Source organism: Chrysemys picta, chromosome 1, assembly GCF_011386835.1.
Source record: "Chrysemys picta bellii isolate R12L10 chromosome 1, ASM1138683v2, whole genome shotgun sequence".
Taxonomy (NCBI): domain Eukaryota; kingdom Metazoa; phylum Chordata; order Testudines; family Emydidae; genus Chrysemys; species Chrysemys picta.
In genome coordinates this window covers 312719640-312738235 of record NC_088791.1, presented here as the reverse complement: position 1 = coordinate 312738235, position 18596 = coordinate 312719640, and the positions used below count along the sequence as shown (strand labels likewise).

Sequence of the window (18596 nt, the reverse complement as noted above, 5' to 3'; positions counted from 1 at the left end):
AATACCATAGGCACCAGTTAGGAGCCGCAGATACCTAAACATGCCTTAGTATATGCATACAAAACTGTTATAACTTGTTGACTGCATTATACCAGGATGCAACTGTCAATATCACTGGCAATGTGTGGATTTTTGCTTGCCCCAGTTCAACATCTAAAGTTTAAGATTTAAGCCACTCAAGGCAAGAATTGGTTTTCTCTAGCACAGTGTCAGCACTCAGTAAATATGTGAAATATGACTAACAAAGCTAATTCAGTACAATGTTGCACAACTGTTTTAGAGGGTTTATAACACTGTTTTTATGAGGCAAGCACATATTTTCACTCTTAACTCTTTATTTAAAAGTTTCTCCCTGAAAGTCTTCAAATAGTATTCAAATTGCTCCTATGATGCTTTCTTACTACCATTCCATATCGTGGTATTTTACATTAATTTAGAATGAAAAATACTTTGAACATTTTTTTCATGTTGCTAGTAATTTTAATGACGCGCTTAAACATCCTGCATACATTGAACACTTTTTCATCTCATAATTACCATAAAAATTACCTGATCATTAAGACTACCTGTTTAAAAGCTATGAAGAATAAGCTACTTTATTTCATGAACACACCTAGTTTTTCCTTTTACTTGATTGCTAGTTATTTCTCAAAATCATCAAAAATTACATGTTTTTCAATGAACTGCGAAAGAGGCATATGAGCCTTTACAAGTAAAAAAAGCATTCATCTGCATAATTTTCTTTTTAATATGCTGATGGAAACTGTACAATTGTTTAGAATGAACCAAAATGGAGTGATTATACATTTAGCTAAAAGTAAGCTTGAAATTGTTGGTTAAAACTGGGCTAATTTATAAATCCAAGACACACCAGATTGAAGTACGTGTTTGCATTTTTCTTTATTAAAGTTATGGCACTTAATATAACAGCAGAAATAATCACATGGCTTCACAACCAGAAGCAATACAGTTTTCCAAACAGCGTAATTTCTTCCTATTACCAATAATTACTTGTGAGATTTCTGAACATAACAAGCCCTTATTTATGTGCATGAAACTGATAAAGCCTTTGTCAGCATTTCCTCTTTTGGATTACCATGCTGCTGCACGCACAGCACCCTTGTAAACTCATGTTATTATCTGCTTGCCTTTACATTCTGTAAGTGAAATTAAACAGTTGGTAGCAAGTAAACAGTTACGACAACTGTGTCATTGGGAAACGATGAATATTTATGTTTAATGTGGCAGATTTGGAACAAAAAACAAACAAACAAAAATCCTATTTACAAATTCCCATAATTCCTTACAAATATCTAATGTTGAGTACATTACATGACATTACCAGAAGTATTACAATTTATAAAAGAAAGTGAACTAAAAATCAAACATCTCTGGTGGCATGGTGAAAGACAAAATAAAAGGAACATTATATTGCAGCACCATCTGACATGTAACAAAAGATATTGCCTGCTATATATCAAATAATGGATTACCAAGTTGTACTATATTTCCAATGTTTGTTTGTGGAAAATATACATATATACACGCACACACAGAAACATGAAACTCAAGCATTTAAACATTTGAGAAATTAGTTTTGGTGTATGGTTTTCAAAAACCCTTCATAAAACTCTGTACATTAATGGTCACCTATCCTAGGTTATCCACATGCAGTTTTCATTAAATAAACAATGACAGGCTCTTAAACAGAAAATGTAAATTAAATACCTAATTATATTACAATTAAGTAAATGCATTCAATGCACTACATGATGTTGTATGTTAAGTCAAGTAATATTTATCAGGATTAAAATACTGTACCATTTCAAAGGTATTATCCTTTAAACGTGAGGATGTAATACTGCAGCAAACTGATAATCAGATCCAGCTGATAAGAATACTACTATGAGAGACATCGATGTCCATGGAAGATAAAAGAATAAAGAAATGTTCTGGAGTGACTCCTCTCCAAAGTTATTTTATGATTTTCATTTAGTAATTTGTCCAGTCTGATCAGTATATTAAAAAGATGACACCACGTTTTTGGAAGCATAATATTAAATGAAATAAAATCTAAGTTTATATACAAGCTTTATCTAACATCCCGCTAAGCTTTGGTTACATAAAGTGCAGTTCAATTTTAACCAATTTACTGTACAGACAGCTACTTTTTGCAGCACAATCTCCCTGCAAATTTTTAAATATTCACGTTTTACAGTTTGCTTATACAATAAACTCAGTGAAAAAAAAAGGCCTGCTTACATTAATTTCAATTCTAAATACTTCAGTACCATCCAAATATGTGCACTGTATTTCTAAATTGTTTGGTACATGTAAGCTCTCAGAAATACAGTAATCTGCACATGTAAATTACAGTTGCATCACATCACATTAAATATCTAGTTCTTGAGAGTACAATTTTCTAACTTTCAAATCTCTCACACTTTTTGTTGTATAAAGTTTTCAAGTTTTATTATGATACAAGCAGTACACTCCATCACTCTCATGGCAACTTCAGAAGTGAACCTGTCATTTGGAATCTGTGGAAAGGGAAGCAAATCAGGATATCGCGTTTTTAAGCTATCTACTCCATAAGCTTCCAGTGTTTGAACATCATTTGTAAGTCCTTCGAGTTGTTGACTATATTCCTCTATTTTTTGTGCAAGTGCAGTTGGTTTTACATCTTTATCTGATTTACCCCTTACTGCGTAGTCAGCTGCAATCAAGGCTAACTTTGTGGAGAGATAGCATTTGAAGCACACCCATTCATTAGCATTTTTATGTAGGTCGTTTCTTGCAGCTGAAAAGTTTGCTCGAGCTTGCCTAAGCCATCTACGTGCTTCCACAGGATTACCAACAGACTTGAATGTGGGTGGTACAAAGAAACGCGCAGAGTAAGATGGCCCTGTGGAAGATGGACACTTTTCTTTATACTGTTGCCTTTCAGATTTATGGCTCGTTGCTTCTTGATTCCATGAAGTATAAAATCTTTGAAATGAAAATTTGTCTGACTGAAATCGAGAAGCTGAGGATGAAAATGTTCGTCTTGATGCTCTGTCTGTATTTTGATCTATAAAGGCCTGTTTTTCTAGTCTGTTAATCTCATTCTGTAAATGTTTGAAAACTTCATTGGCTATATCAAGATTCTCTGAATTTTTATCTGGATGCCACTTAAGATATAGCCTTCTAATAATCTTTTTCCTTTCAGATTCTGGAAGTTTCCAAGCCTGTTCAAGCACTGATGTCACTTCTCTTAATATTTCTGGCAAAGAATTCAGCTTAATCTTTTTGGGAGAGTGATGTTTTGAAGATGTTGTTTTGTGGCTCTCTCTACCAGAGAAAAGAGGAGGAACTGTCCTAGGTCCATGTGCTGGAAATTCTGTAGGACTAGTTGGGGTAGATGGCGCACTGTCCCTACTCTGAGAACTTTCATCGGGTCTTGAAAACTTGTATAAATCAAGAGAGCTCACTATTTTATACTCACTATATCCAATATCGATCTGATAAATCTTGCCTAGAAAACTGGAATTTTCATCATCTTCCCTTTCTACTTCTTGTACAATGATTGCATATGTATATGTTGGTTGGTATGATCCATATATATCACCACCTTCGGCATCAACAAGGTAACCAACATATTCACCTGGATAAAAAACATTCATTGGATCCATAAGGAGAGTGTAATGAATTTCAGCTGGTATAGGAGTTCCAGGCATAGGTAATTCAAGTTTTGATGGTTCTGAGGAGTCATACTTCACTCCTAAACTATCAAGCTTCTCACTAATTCTGTAAATATCATTGCAACCCAACATGGCAATTAAATATGAGGTATCAGAAATTAGATTGTCAGTTGCAGATTTCAGGGTCATTGCTAATGCTAAGAGGAAATTTATGTCTTTGCTGTCAGAGTGCTGTATATAAAGCAGTATTACTGCATTCCCAAATCTCTTTAAAAAAGCAAATGTTTCACTTTTACTGTGGGGAATAGGAGTAAAACCTTTAACCCTTAATGTTGTTTGCAACTTCTCAAAACAGGAAACTTTCAAGCCTTCTCGCAAGGCTTTGCACAGTCTTATGGCCTTTTCTTCATTGGCTAGGAAAGCATTGTCATTTTCATGCTTCATAATTCTAATGAGTCCTGTGATAAACTGTTCAGAAGATAATAGTAACTGCAATCTTCCCTGTAGAGAACATAATGCTCCAAACTGACATGTTTTGGGAGACTCTTCATCTAACAGTTCTTCAAGAATACTGCTAAGTAGGCGAGGTCTCAGTTTCTGAGGAAACAGCATTACCAGCTTAGTGTGAAAACCATGGTCTTTTCCTAAATAACACTGGCTAAGATCAACAAGCATCTGCACACCAATGTTACCCTGTATTCTACTTTTGTAATGTGGCGCATCATCAAAAACTAAGATACTTGATTTTACCAATCTACCATCTTGACTGGGAAGGTAAAGGGCCAGATCTCTCACATTCTCAAGGTCATTTCTAACCTTAACAGAATCATTTTGCAGACTTTTAAACAGACCAGAAACAACTCTTTTAACTGTGCGCATTTCATTAGGATCCAATTGTTTTCCTTCAGAGTTCTTGAATATGCGACTTAGAACCTCAACATACTGTTTTGTTGAAATAACATCTTCAGTACCTAAGTGTTTAAATAACTGGTGGAAGGTGCCAAGCTCTAAAGGAAGTTTGTAAAGGTAAGGTTTAAAATCAGATTCATACTCAAGATTTATTACTACCTCCTCAGGCTTCAGGAGCTTCCAACCTTCTTCCACCATCACAAAAGCAACCCCTCGAAGCTGAAAGCGGAATTCCCTTTTCTCTGTACTGAGAAATTCATAGATACTCCTTAGTACTTTAGCCCTGGTTTTCACCATGTCCTCATCTAAAGTTGTTATATTGCATATATTTCTGCAGTTATTGATAACTTTGTCCAGAGGAGGATCCAAGTTAACATTAAGCATAGTTAAAACCTGCTCAAGCTGTTCTTGTGGACCAAGACTGCTTCCTTCCTGTTCCTTGATACTTAAAGGTGTTGCTTTTTCAGGAAGAATAGGACACGAAGTCCATAGCAATTGTAACACATCCGTCTGTTTGAATTTAGGGTTTACTTGGGCTCCATTGAATCTTATAAGAGGGAGTGTTCCATTAATCTCTTGATACTGAGGATGAAATCTGACAATTTCAGCAGGAGCACGCTCGGGACACAAAAAAGGAATTAAAGATAATTCTTTTAGGAAGTTTCCCAATAATAAATCAGTTCTTTCCTGGAATATGTGATGAAGGAGGACATCAACTGTACTTTGCAGTGTTTCCTTAGACCAGCTTTCTGTGTTAGCTCTCATACTGATCTCCTTAGCAAACTGTAGTAACTGTTGCTGGGAAATAATGTATTTTAGTCCTATATTCCGCAGGAATGTTACCCATGATGTAAGGAATGCCCCTTGATTCTTCGGTTTTGTGAGTTGTTCCAGTCTCTTAAAAAAATCTTGAGGTATGAACAATTTTTCAGGAAGCATAACTTCAAAGACTTTTACAGTTCTGTCATAAAAATGTTTTGCAGGTTTTAGTCTATTGCTTGCATCATGAATTATCAAAAAGCTTTCCAGCTTTTCAAACAGTTGTTCCCTTATTTCTGAAGCTTCCTCAATGCCAGAGAGTCTGTTCTTTAAGTAGATCAGGTGCTCTACCTTTGCATCATAAGACAGACTTTCAATCTTTGGTAAAAGATGCTTCAAATACACTTCAAGATCATCTACAGGGACACAACCAAGCACAGTATACAAGTCTTTCAAGTTAATTTTTTCTTCAAGAAAGGCAGATGAAGTTGACTGTGTCCACCTATCCACTTCAACTGAAGGAATACTTTTTGTGAGTATGTAACATGTTCCACATTTTGAAATACTGATGTATCGACCACTAATGGATTTATAGCATGGGAGAGACTTTAAAATTTTGATGTCATCCTGTAACATCAAATTACTTAAATGGCAACTGAAGTACATTAGGAGGGCCTCAAAATCACTTTCTGCTAATTTTTCAGTTTTAAATGTCGAGGTCTGGACCATATAATGTATGGCTTTCAGAATGCTTGACGGATTATCTATATTTGCTGTATATCCTGACAACAGAGACACTAAAACATTATCTTTGGAGCATATTTTGTTCAATGCAAGCTGAATACAACCAGTTTTCATTAAAGCATGGAAAACTTTATCACTCTGAGCATTTGGGAAAACAGCTATGTGCATTAAGCTGAGGGGCAGCAAGACATCACACTCTGGCACTACAAGCTGATTGACGGAGACAGTAAACTTTGTACCTGGAAGCAAAGCCCAATCCTTCAAAGTATCAACAATATCATCAAATTTTGGTTTCATATCTTCTTGGTCTTCCTTAACATTTACAGATTCACTGATAAAATGCCATGCATTTTTAAGCCAAGATTCACTTGCAAAATTTTCTTTCCATCGCACACAACTTCTGGTTTTATATTCTCTAGGCAACACGGATGATAACAAATCAGCAAAACTTGTGATATTGAAAGCTTTTGCTACATCACAGGTAAGTAAAATATTACTGTATCTCAAATACAGAGTGTTCATAAACAGATCCTTGCGAGATGGAATCAGTTCATGATATGTTGTTAAGAACCTTGGTCGCTTTGAATCAAAAACTTGCAAGACATTGTCAAGTGTAATAAGTAGTGGCAATCCCTCAATTTGGACTTCATTTTCTTCAGCATCCTTAAAGCAATAGTCAACCAGAAGTTTTAGACTGTGAAAGAGTTTCAGATTTGTCTGTTGAAGACGACAAGGCAACTTTCCAATGTGGCAATTAGAGTCTGGAGAAGAAAAGGTCATCAAAAAAAAGCGGACATCAGCAGGAGTCACATAGCTGACAGGAATATCTGCATCTACAAGACAATGGTAAAGATTTGCAGTTTCATCACAGTTATATACCAAATTGAATCCAATTTCTAGAAGTAGGTGTTTGAGTCTATAAACATTTTCTGCCACTGTCTTGCGTGTTGTGATGTACTCTACATTTTTGAGGTGGTGCAACTCATCTTGTAGCAAATTGTCAAAGAATGGCCTACCTTTGTTCGAGGTAGACATGTTAACCCAAGTAATGATAACTGCAGAATGTAAATCAGAGCCATCAATATTTGGAGCCCTCACAACAGGTAAAAGGCGTTTCAAATCTTCATGAATGCAGCTGTAAACTGCTTTCACTAAGCAATACCAATCTGGCTGTAGATCAAGTCTGTTAACTGGGAAGAAAGACAAAAACTTTTTCAAAGTGTCTTTCACAACATGAACAGGCGTGTTTTGCAATACTGATACTGTAGGATCAGTGCCTGGAAAGTAACGTTTTTTCAGTTGAATCAGTAGTTCAACATAGGCTGGTGCTATTAGTGCTGTCATTAGGCTATTATTCCAGTCACTTCTTACTCCGACTCCATTATCATCCCGCCACAGATTTCTTCTGGCAGAATCTAGAGCAAAATGTCCATTCACATGAAAAGGTAACCCGGTTTCTAATGATAAGGGTAAGAAACAAAATGCCCTATGTGGTTTTTTGTAGTTGTGAGTAATGCAAGCAGCTACTCCTCCACGTGGAAAAAGGGTAATGTCTTCATTCTTGTGAGCTGATATAACACTCTTAGATACCTTTTCCATAGCTGAAAAACCTGACCTGTTGCAAATTAACCAAGATGTAAGGTTCCCTTCAGAGTCTTCGGTATCCATAGTGTAAGTAATTTGTTGCACAGGTATTTCACTTAACTGCTTTTTTTTAGTTACGCTGTCAATTACAGATGCATGGAATTGCTTCCGTTTTAATCTGTCTCCATCAGTGATTTTGCCCTTTACAGAATATAACACGTTCAGTGCTCCAGTTGTTTTTTCTATTTCACAAATGGAAATTTTTTCCATGTGATTCAAAAACATTAGAAGTTCTGCTCCATCTGTGCGCAGCTTATCCAGGAGGTTTTGGACCATTCTATCTGAACATGGAACTGGGGAAATTTCTGACACTTTTGCCATTTCTGCATTTCGAAGTGGAAACCTAAACATTGTGCAATTATCCATTTTAAAGTGATTTCCTAAATAAAGGTCGAGTACATCTGAGAATTGTGTTCTGAAATCTGCATCTAAATCTCTAAACATGCGTCCAGGACTCACTGAAGTTGCACCTGGTGCATATCTAGCATGGGGATCAAAGATACAGAGTATATCGTTACCAGATATGAAAGAAGGGCAGTCAGTAATGTGATACACAGAATTGAATCCTATACCATATTGTCCAGTTTTACATGGATTTCCTTCTTTAGTACCTTTTCCAAGATTCTGAATTCCTCTTATATCATCCTCTGTAAAAGGCTGATTGTTGTAAACACATAGTGCTGGTCCTTGAAGTGGTGCCCATTTCTCATCAAATATTCTATCAACTGGATGTTGTCTAGAATCAAACACAAAACAGATTTCTGTAGCTTTTGCATCATCTGCATTCTGAAGGAGCTCTTTCAGCATTTCTTTTTCAGAGGGATAGGCATTAAGAATGCTTTTAATTCTACTTGTCAATTTTTCTTTTTGTCCAAACTCAGTCCCAAGAGTAGTAAAACAGATATTAGAGGCATATCTTTCTAAAGCTTTATGTCGCTTGGGTACTGCACCAAGCTTTACTGCAACTTCTCTAGGGATATCAGCATGACAGTATTTTACCGTTGTATCTTTAACTTTTATCCAAGGACAGTCATTGTAACACAAAGATTTAGCAGGTAAAAGTGCTAGATGAGTATCTGGTAACAAAATCTCACCATATTTTTTCTCACATAATTCTTGCTTCTTCTCTCTAATGAGACTCCATATTCCTTCACTAATGATTCTCCTACAAAGCTGAAAATTCTCTTCAGTTAGCTGCTTGCTTCCCCTCTCATGATTTACAGACTCAAGAACTAGGGCAAAATCATCAACTGTAAAAGCATGTCTTACACCTACACTTTCAAATAGTTCACGGAAACTATTTTTATATTTATTAGGCAATTGATGAAGATATGGTGTTGCTTCAAAGTTCAAATGAAAACACACTTTTGTTGGGTCAACATATGCACTCTCAACAAGAATGAAACTAAAATTTTTCAACTTTTCAATGATCACTGCTTTTGTTGTTTCATTTTGTAGCATTGCTTCATGGAGGTATTTGTAACAAGCATTGGTGATATTCTCCTGATACAATGTAATTCCATCAAATGACTTTGCAACTTCTTGCAACTGATTTATGACCATATTAACAGTTGGTTTCTTAAGCAAACCCAAGAAATCTTTGACAGCTAATGATATGGCCCCACAACCTTTAAAGGAATGGGAATTTTCATTAAGAACTGGTTGTAAAAGACAAACAATATCTTGATGATCAGCAGTGAAAAGGTCAGTTGCTGAAAACATTGTTTCAGGCTGAAAGTCACTACCCTTCCAGTGTAATGAGAAGCCGGCTGGTTTTGTGAGGAAGGGGAGGAAAGGAATTGTCTGACATTTTGCAGCAAATTCTTTAGCTCTAGGATCTCTACATTTTAGTTTTTCATCAATGAGACTTAATAAAATGCTGCTTCTGAGACAGGCTGCAACATGATCATTCCTATTAATTGCGGCTACTGATTCTGCACGTTCTATTAGGTCTTCCCATGAAACATCATCTTTAGCCATACCTAACTGAACAAGTTTAACCAAGATAACTGGATTAAGGTAATCCTGACTGCTGCCATAAGGAAACCTTCCATCTTTAGCATCATACAGCTTTGCAACTCTTCCTTCAGGGTGGATCAATCTTGAAGGTATAACCAAAGAATGTCTATCCAAAGAACAAGGAATACAGGGAGTAATACGAAGAATTCCTGAGAACTCCTCAATCTTTTCATTCAGAACATAACGCATCAAAGGATCACGCAGCTCTGCATCAATCTCCTGAATGTTAGGAAAAAAGACTTCCGAAAAGAACTGTCTCTCAGAGAAAGTGTTCTCTAGTAGTATATATTTACATCCTGCTTCTTCAAACCCTGCCTTTACCCAAGACGGAAGCTCCACAGCGCAAAGATTTTTTGATCCAGTTTTTCTAAGGTATTTGAGGAAGATCTTAAAGGCTGCAGGTCCAATGTCTGAACGTTTCAGTATTGAATCATCTAAAAACCTCACATTCTTCATGGAAACCCAAGATGAACCATCAGAGAACACTTTGATCCCTTCTTTCCCTTTTGCATGAGCTATATCTTCATAAATTCCTTGACATATGACAGAAAAATCATCATGCACTGAGTCAGGATCTGGCCACACTGCATAGTAACTGTAGTCAGCTAGCTCGCCATTGACTGTCATGTCACGTAAAACACAAAGTGCTTCTAAATAGGCTTTTACAATAACATGCCTCATGAATAATGTGTTCCATCTTCCTTTTGTGTCTGTTTTCCAGATCTCTTTTCGATTTGAAGTAACAGCAAAACAGCCATTGATGTGAACAGGTAAACCTGTTTTTATTCGTAGAGGTAAATAGCAGAATACTTCCCCAATGCTGTTGCAATTAGGTTTCACAATCCACTTTCGGTCCTGAGTTTCAGATAGCAGTACTCCTACTCCACCACAGGGGACAAGACCTAGTCTTTGTCCACTTTCATGTAATGAAAATTTTAAAGCATCACCAGTATCCATGCAAGAACATATGAGCCAAGTGGAAGAATCTACTGTTTTTTGTGGCAGTTCTTCAGCTGGCCTTTTCATCTGTCCAGATTTAGCCATTTCGAAGAGAGAAGATGGATCATCTTCTGGACCTCTGAAAAGTGGAGACTGTAAATCAGCGATCCGTCTAAATACATGATGAAATTCTTCTACTACTATCTGTAGGATGCATGAAGATTTTGGTGTTTCAGTGGGAAGCTTTCTATTACTGCTGCTGCAAGTCTTCATCAGTTTAGCTGCTTCCTTTAAAACACTTACAACAGGTGCAGTCAATGCTTTGGAGGAACACAGACTTTTTTTAATAGTCACTGTATCTTGTGCTACACCAGGGTCAGCTTCCTCAACTTTCAAATATTTCAGAACCATTGAATTTACACTCTGAGTGAATATTATCAGTCTATGACCACAAATGCTAAACTCATCCACAAGAGAGTAAATGTCTGCTGTATTGTAGCAAGTACTGCTGACTTCACTCACTTTAGCCTCCTGCTGAGTTCTAAAGGAAAGTCTGAAAAGTGTTCCTTTATAACTGTAAGGAGCCTCCACAGTCAACGGTAGCTGACAACCAAACACACCTATAAATGGCTTGAACTGATTAGGAAATTTTCGCAGTCTTTTCTGTTGCTTACTCCAGTTAATCTTGATCCCAGGATTAGATTTATCTCTAATATGTTTACTGAGATGGTTAATGTTTGGATCAAACATTATCATGAATTCTCGGCTCAGAATGATAGGAATATCAGTGATGTGATAAACAGAGTTGAACCCTAGTCCAAATTTCCCGACTTTATCAACTTCTTCTCTTTTTAGAGACTCACCTAATCGAGTTATATTTAGAAAATCTGAGTCAGAAAATTCAGAATTGTTGAATGACCACAAAGCTGGTCCATGACATGCTGCCATTCCTGGATCCAAAAGATTCTCTCTTATATTCATATTTCTTCTCATGTCAATCATGAAATTACATTCTGTTGCATTGGCATCATCGGCATTTTGAAGCAGCTCTTTAAAGATATCTGAAACAGAAGGGTATTCCTCCAAAATGTTTTTAATTCTTACAGTGAGAGGTTCTCTTTGCCCAGATTGCTCAAATCCCATATTTTCTGGATTAATCAATTTTGTACTGAGGCATGGCACATTTAACCACTCTGCAGTTTTCATGGGTATGTCTTCATGCACCAGAATTATTGGTTCTACAGAATCTTCAAGCAAATCATTTAAGTCATCAATTTTGATATCACAATAACAACATTCATGAATTGGTTTCATTACAAGCTTAAAAGGACATTTGATACAATATATAGGCACAGGTGTATTCAGACTTGCTGGAATCTGACTGCTGTATAGCCATCTTATAATATTCAGTATAATGTGAAGATTTTGTTTACTCTCCTCTTCACTGAGAGATTGCTCGCTCTTTAGATATATTTTCTGAATGACCATGGAAACGTGGTCTGGTGTCAACTGCTCAATTGAACCACAACTTTTAAACAACTGGTGGAATTTAGCCATAGTTTTTGGCACACTATGCAGATAAGGTTGGAGATCAAGATCAGGTACTGACTTTATTACTGCCTGGGTAAGGGAACAAAATGTTTTACCAGTCCAGACCCAGGGAAATTTCAAGGCTTTAAAAGCATCTTTACCTTCTTCTAAGTGATCATGCATAAATCCATAAATTTCAAGCAAGATATGCTGAAATTGGTAATAGTCTTCATCACTAAAGGTTTTAGAACTGTGCCAATCAACCACCACTTTAAAGTGTTTTAAGACTGCTTTTATGCCAGGTTTGGTGGAGATACCAAGTGCTTTTTCTATATTTAAATGGACACTTTCCACAAAGGGAACTGATGAACCAACTAAAATTGCATGACCTATATTACACATTTCTGGTGGTGAACAAAAATTACAAAGGTCTCCTTTCCAAACCAGTGATCCTGGATAGTTTGGAGGTCTTTCCTTACATGCTGGAATCCATTTTAATTTTTTCAGCATTGATTTTGCTTCAGCTGACTGCAGCAACATATGATTTTTGTTCAAAATCATTAACAGAGTTCTAGCTTTTCTTAGTAGTACATCATGGCTTGTGCGAGAATCACCTTGCAAACTTTCAATTTTATTTTCTACTCGCATAATGTCTTTTTCTTCAAGACCATTTTCATTTTTTAAACCTATTTGTCTCAGAGAATGAAGAATATCTGAAGACGCTGTAAAAATACTGGGTGGGAAGCAGATTTCCTCCTCAGCATAAAACAGATTTTGCAGTACTTCTACCTCAGGATCAAAAAGTTCATTGGCCGACACTATCTTTCCTTGTGAAATCTGAATAAATTTTAGAGATGTCAGCCAATCTAGCACATCTGTATTCTCATTTTTGAGGAAAGTGAGATTTTCAAGAACCCAGAGCATAATCTGTATTGTTTCATCATAAGAATAAAAGTCATTTTGAATATCCTGTATAATAAACTTTAGACAATCTGTGCTCTTTAACTGTTCTACTTTTAATAAGTTAGCTAAACGAATGGTAGCTTCATCACTGCTGTCAATTATTGGAATAGAAAGTCTCAGACTAGGTGGAAGTTTGGCAGTGTGATGCAACACTTTACAACCTTTTAATCCAGTAAAAGCAGTGACCCCTTCATCAGATGATTGTTCAATTCTTTTAAATATCAGTAGCTCCTGAATAATTCTTCTCTCTTTTTCACTGGCATCAGTTAAACTAGCTAAGAATCCCCTAAGAGCATCTTTATGTGTTGGAGGTAATGATGAAACTTGACTGGACAGTTTTTGCAATGACAGTTTCTCCATTATCTGCAAAACAGCACCTGGTAATGGTGGATGCACATATTTTTTTAAAAGTGGATGTTGTATAGAGGCATCTAGCTTCTTAAGTACAACACCACCAAGTTTTTGAATGATGTCAGCTAAAAATCCCGGAAGCTGTGTCTCAGATTCATCTTCTAAAATAATTGCAGGTGGAGACCTAAGTCTAATAAGTTCCACTAATAGCTGGTCTTCCTCTAGCGGCATCTTCGGGATAAGTGGCATGTCATCAAACATAGTCAAGTCTTCAGAAAAGTGTATATATAGATTCTTCCAGACCATCTTAAGCCATGAAATAGATGGGTGATTTTTATCTTCTGAAACTGGATACCATTGTACCACCATATCTCTGCCAGGCCACACAGTATTCAGAACTTCTTTGATAAGCCGGGCAAATCGTTCAGGGTTCAGAAGCTGCAGTTGAGTGCATGGTCTTCCTGAAATCAAAATAAAACAATAACTCCATGAAAATCAAACAATACAGGAGAAATACTTTTTTCTGTACTTTTTTCATAAAGGAAACAGAAAAAGCAGGACAGGAAACTTCCCAATTTCTATGCTTGTTCACAAAAATGATTTCAGACCTGAACTCAAAGGTCTCATCTGACTTTGCTGTAATCAAGTCCATTACATATTAGTACAAGAAACAATTACCAGATTGCAACTGATCAGTATGTTAATTTTGCACAAAGTCTTTGGGCACTCAAAAACAGCTGTAGAGTTCATTTTCAATATAAAATAATATTCAATAAAATATTCAATAAAATACAGCAGCGCATGTAGGGATTGCCTTTTTGCTTGCTTAAACTCAAACAGAAAGGCTCAGATAAATGATTTTTTTTTGTATTACCCATTCAATTAATAGTTACTTATGTTTAGAAACAATGTGAAGTGTAGTCTAGTGGTTAGAACAAACAGCAGGACCATCCTAGGTACTAGCCTAAGCTTCAGTCAACCTTCAGTCAGTAAAAAAAACTTGGTAGCAACAAAACTACTATATAGCAAATGCTGAATCCGGGGTTAAAACAATATATGAGAGAGAGAGAGAGTGTGTAAAAATGTCTACTATAAATCAGTCTTTATTGAAAAGAATATATTTTGAACTATCCATTGGTATTCTAAATAAATAGATCATAGTTAAACCCTACAACACTTCCGTGAGATAGACAAATGGGTAAACTGAAGCACAGGGAAATTAATACATTTCCCATGATGGCACTGCAAGACAGTGGCAGATCCAATAGGAGAACCCGCCAATGTTGAATTTCAGATCCCTATTCTAATCACTTAACAAAACTGTTTCCCTAAAAGCAGTAGTCCAATTATACTTAGGGGACATGGCTTTGACAGCACAAAAAATAGAACGCCAAGCTCCAGTAACAGATTATCATGAAAGCATTTTACTTTTCTACCACATATATATAATAAACTGCATTAATCCTTATACTCTAAAACCAAATCTGAAATGTGTGACAATTTTGTAATAATTACATACAAATATAGCATCATGTATTTCTCCAACATAATATACATTCATATGCAGTAATCAATATTGGTTTGATCAAAAAGTCATTTTATATAATATGGATGTCCAAAATAAGGAAAAAGAACATAAAAAAGGAAACATGAAGTGGCAAGTTACATGGAAAATTTCACCTATAGGCAATTTTAATTTTTATTACTATTAGCAGTTTGTTTATGTGGTTAAAGCAGGAGACTGTCAACACTTATTCCAGTTCTGGCACTGCCACTAACTTCCTCTGTATCCATGGGCTAGTCACCTAGCCTCTCTGTTCTTAGCTTTGCAAAGCACTTTAAGACCTTTGGATGAAAGGTGCTATGTAAGTGCAAAGTATTATTGTAGCAGACTAAGCAGATGGTGATCATGAAATAAAAGGAGATTAGGGTGAATAACTGTAACATGTATTTTTCTTAAAATAATGTGCCGTTTAGTAACAATTTTTAAAACTTTTTTTAAACTCCCTTTCAGATAGAAATCAGCCTTTACATAGTAAATTCATATGTTTTTTAAATCCTTTAAAAGTTTCTTATTTAGATCTTTTGAATGTTGATGTTTATAGGGGTTTTCTCGGAAAGGGAGAAACTATCTGCACAAACATAAGAAAAAATTTGTTGACTTCTTTCCATTTCATCAGTCTTATGTGTTACTTATAACTACAGAAAGCACAAAGTGGGTGAGGTAATGTTTTTTATTAGACCAATTTCTGTTGTGAGAAAGACAAGCTTTCAAGTTTACACAGGCTCTACAAAGCAATGTACGCATAGCGAGACTCAAGTCAGCTGACCTGTGTCAGGGAACCTGGGCTTGAGTGTCTACATTGCATTGTAACCCTAGGTTAAGAATTTTCTGACTGATGCTCAAACCTAGGGCTCTGGCATCCACACTCCGAGTCAAAGTACAGATCCGAGTCAAGGTAACCATATCCCAGAGCTCCTAGCACAATGCCCCCCACAATGCTGATTCTAGCCCTAGGAATGTGTCGCACTGTGGGAAAACTCTGCTGCTCATCCTGCACATTACAGGAAATTTGAACTGTCTGCCAACAAATCCTGCCGAGCAATCTTTTTGTTCTGTGTACTCCCAGCTACCAGAGCTAGCAACAAGGAAGAGGCATCTTTGGATGAACTTCTCTTGTTTGCATTTTCATGCATATGTCAGGAAGCTGGCAGAACATCCATAAGGTGCTGGTGCAATGTTTTCTGTCCCACCAAAGGTACCTCACTGATTTCCTGATGGAGCTGCAGGAGGAGTACCCTGGCATCACAGACTCGCAATGGCAGATGCTGCTCAGTATAATTGGCATAGCCACTGATGGCCCCTACGTAGAGCGCTGCTTCCAGTGTATGGCCACAAGCACCGACTGGTGGAACCAGATAGTCATGCAGAGCTGGGATGACCAGCAGCAGATCCAGAACTTTTGCGTAAGGAAAGCAACATTTCTGGAGCTTTGTGAGCTTCTTAACTCCCCCTTCCCCGGACACACCCTCCAGCATAAAGAGATACACAAAGTCACCCTTGCCAGTCCAGAAGCAGAGTGTTATAACTGTGTGGAAGCTGGCTACCCCAGACTGCTCCAGGTCTATTGCCAACCGGTTTGGGGTTGGAAAGCTGACTATGGGTAAAGTGGTGGCAAAGGTAACTGACACAATCAGGCATGAGGTTTACCCCAAGGTGGCAGACATTAAAGATATTCTAGAGGTAACTGATGGCTTTGAGAGAGTGGGGTTTCGTAACAGTGCAAGTGATGGGACTCGTGCCCACAGTATGACCTTCTCAAGGAGCACATGAATATATAAACCACAAAGGGTATTACTCCATTTTTATGCAGGAACTAGTGGACCACAGATTTATGAATGTCAACGTGGGCTGTACAGGAAAAGTTCACAATGCCGGAATTTTTCACCGCGCGGCAGTCTACATTCTTGGACAGGCCGGGACACTATTCCTACTAAATGACACTGACATAAATGATGTTACTGTTCACACTGTTATTCTGGGGGACCACCACATACCCTCTTTTAACTTGGCATATGAAACCATATCCTGATTTCCGAGGCCCTGGCAAATAAAGGTTTAATTACACTCAACGCAGCTGTAGAATGGTTATTGAATGTGCTTTTGGCAGATTAAAATCATGTTGGAGGTGTTTGCAAACCCATTTAGATGCCAGTATAATTAATGCTGTCTACATTACTGTGGCTTGCTGTGCTCTTCACAACCTAGAGGCCAGAGGTGAGCCATTTCCCCCTGAATAGATCTATGATAGCAAGGGAATGCTGGATCGGTACCCTCAGCCAGCAAGTGCAGCTACCACTGTGGGAGCTGGTTGCACCTGTGCAGCAGAAGGGATATTTTGTGTGCATTTGCATTATTGACTAGCATGGCCCAATAGAAGAGGGGGAATAATACCTGTATGAATGTGGTTGGGTGGGGGAGAGGACTGGCTCATTTTTGGCAGGGGGGCAGTGCATGGGAGGGGTGTGGATTTAATTGCTATGTAATGTAAGTCAGATGACATGATGAAAAATAAATTTGTGATTGGGGACCAGCAAAGAGAGGAATATTGTTTGCTTTGCCATGCTTAATTACTCCTTAACATGTTTTTACCTTTATCTCAGATCCTGTGTGTATGATATGATGCATTGAACAGCAATAAACTTTCTTGAAAATATAACATTCTTTATTTGTAAACAGGTCAGAAAACAGTAAACCACTCACACAGTGTTGGGTAGGCCAGCTGCCATTACAACACCAAACACCCCCACATAAAGGACAGAAAATAGTTAATACCTAACACAATCCCCCTACCACTGAATGTCCGCTGGCCCCTCCTTTCCCTTCTTTACATGTTTAGCCCTGACTTTGTGACGGGTGAGTGAGGTGGAGATTTCAAGCAAAGAGGGGTGAAAGAAGGAAGGCTGCACAGGGTTTAGTTGCCCAGCCCAGCTGCTCACCAGTCCTGAATGCCTGGGCTCCCCCCAACATGGAGTTGTGCAAGCTACTTCTGGGTTGAGGGTACGTTGCTGGGGCATCATGCCATGCTGTGGGAGAGGCAGCAGGAGCCAGTATCTTGCAGCCATTAAGATAAGAGTTGCTGGAAAAGTTGTCTTTGTTGGGCTCTGTCCTCCTCCCTTAGCCACTGTTTCTGTTCCAGGAACTACTGTGCAAGTGCCTGCTCCCTTGCTGAAACACTCGCCTCCACCTGGGCAGCGAGCCTCAGCCCTGCCTCCTGCCTGTCAGCCTGCCATTGTTCCAGTCTCTCATCCCTCTTCTTCTGGTACTGGAACTGCTGCTCTGCCCTCTCAAGAACATCGACCATGTGTTCTTCATGGAAAAGCTTCCTTTGGGAATGGACCTGAGGGTATGCTGAGCCAGGGATGGAGTTCCTGAAGAACAGCAGGTAGTACAGGTTATGGGCCTTACATATTATAAGAAACAGAGGGTTATTGTTTAAAGTAACTCTGTGGAGGAGCACAGAATTAATAACTGTGGAACGTCAAGGGCATAAAATA

At 37.7% G+C, this 18596-nt stretch overlaps 1 protein-coding gene and 1 long non-coding RNA gene across 19 annotated transcripts in view; one reads left to right on the top strand and one right to left on the bottom strand.

Moving 5' to 3' along the window:
* Positions 1-881: 881 nt before the first annotated feature.
* The window catches only part of SACS (sacsin molecular chaperone), a 250637-nt gene continuing 232922 nt past the window's right edge, over positions 882-18596 (bottom strand). For all 18 annotated transcript variants that reach the window (XM_065594803.1, XM_065594784.1, XM_065594795.1 and 15 more), the window contains one exon: positions 882-13999. In XM_065594803.1, coding sequence (XP_065450875.1) covers positions 2439-13999 — 11561 coding nt within the window. In that variant the 3' untranslated portion in view covers positions 882-2438. The remainder of the gene's footprint in view (positions 14000-18596) is intronic.
* The window catches only part of LOC103306692 (uncharacterized), a 29237-nt gene continuing 24639 nt past the window's right edge, over positions 13999-18596 (top strand). Inside the window, exon 1 of the long non-coding RNA XR_010600989.1 lies at positions 13999-18484. This is a non-coding gene — a long non-coding RNA (uncharacterized LOC103306692). The remainder of the gene's footprint in view (positions 18485-18596) is intronic.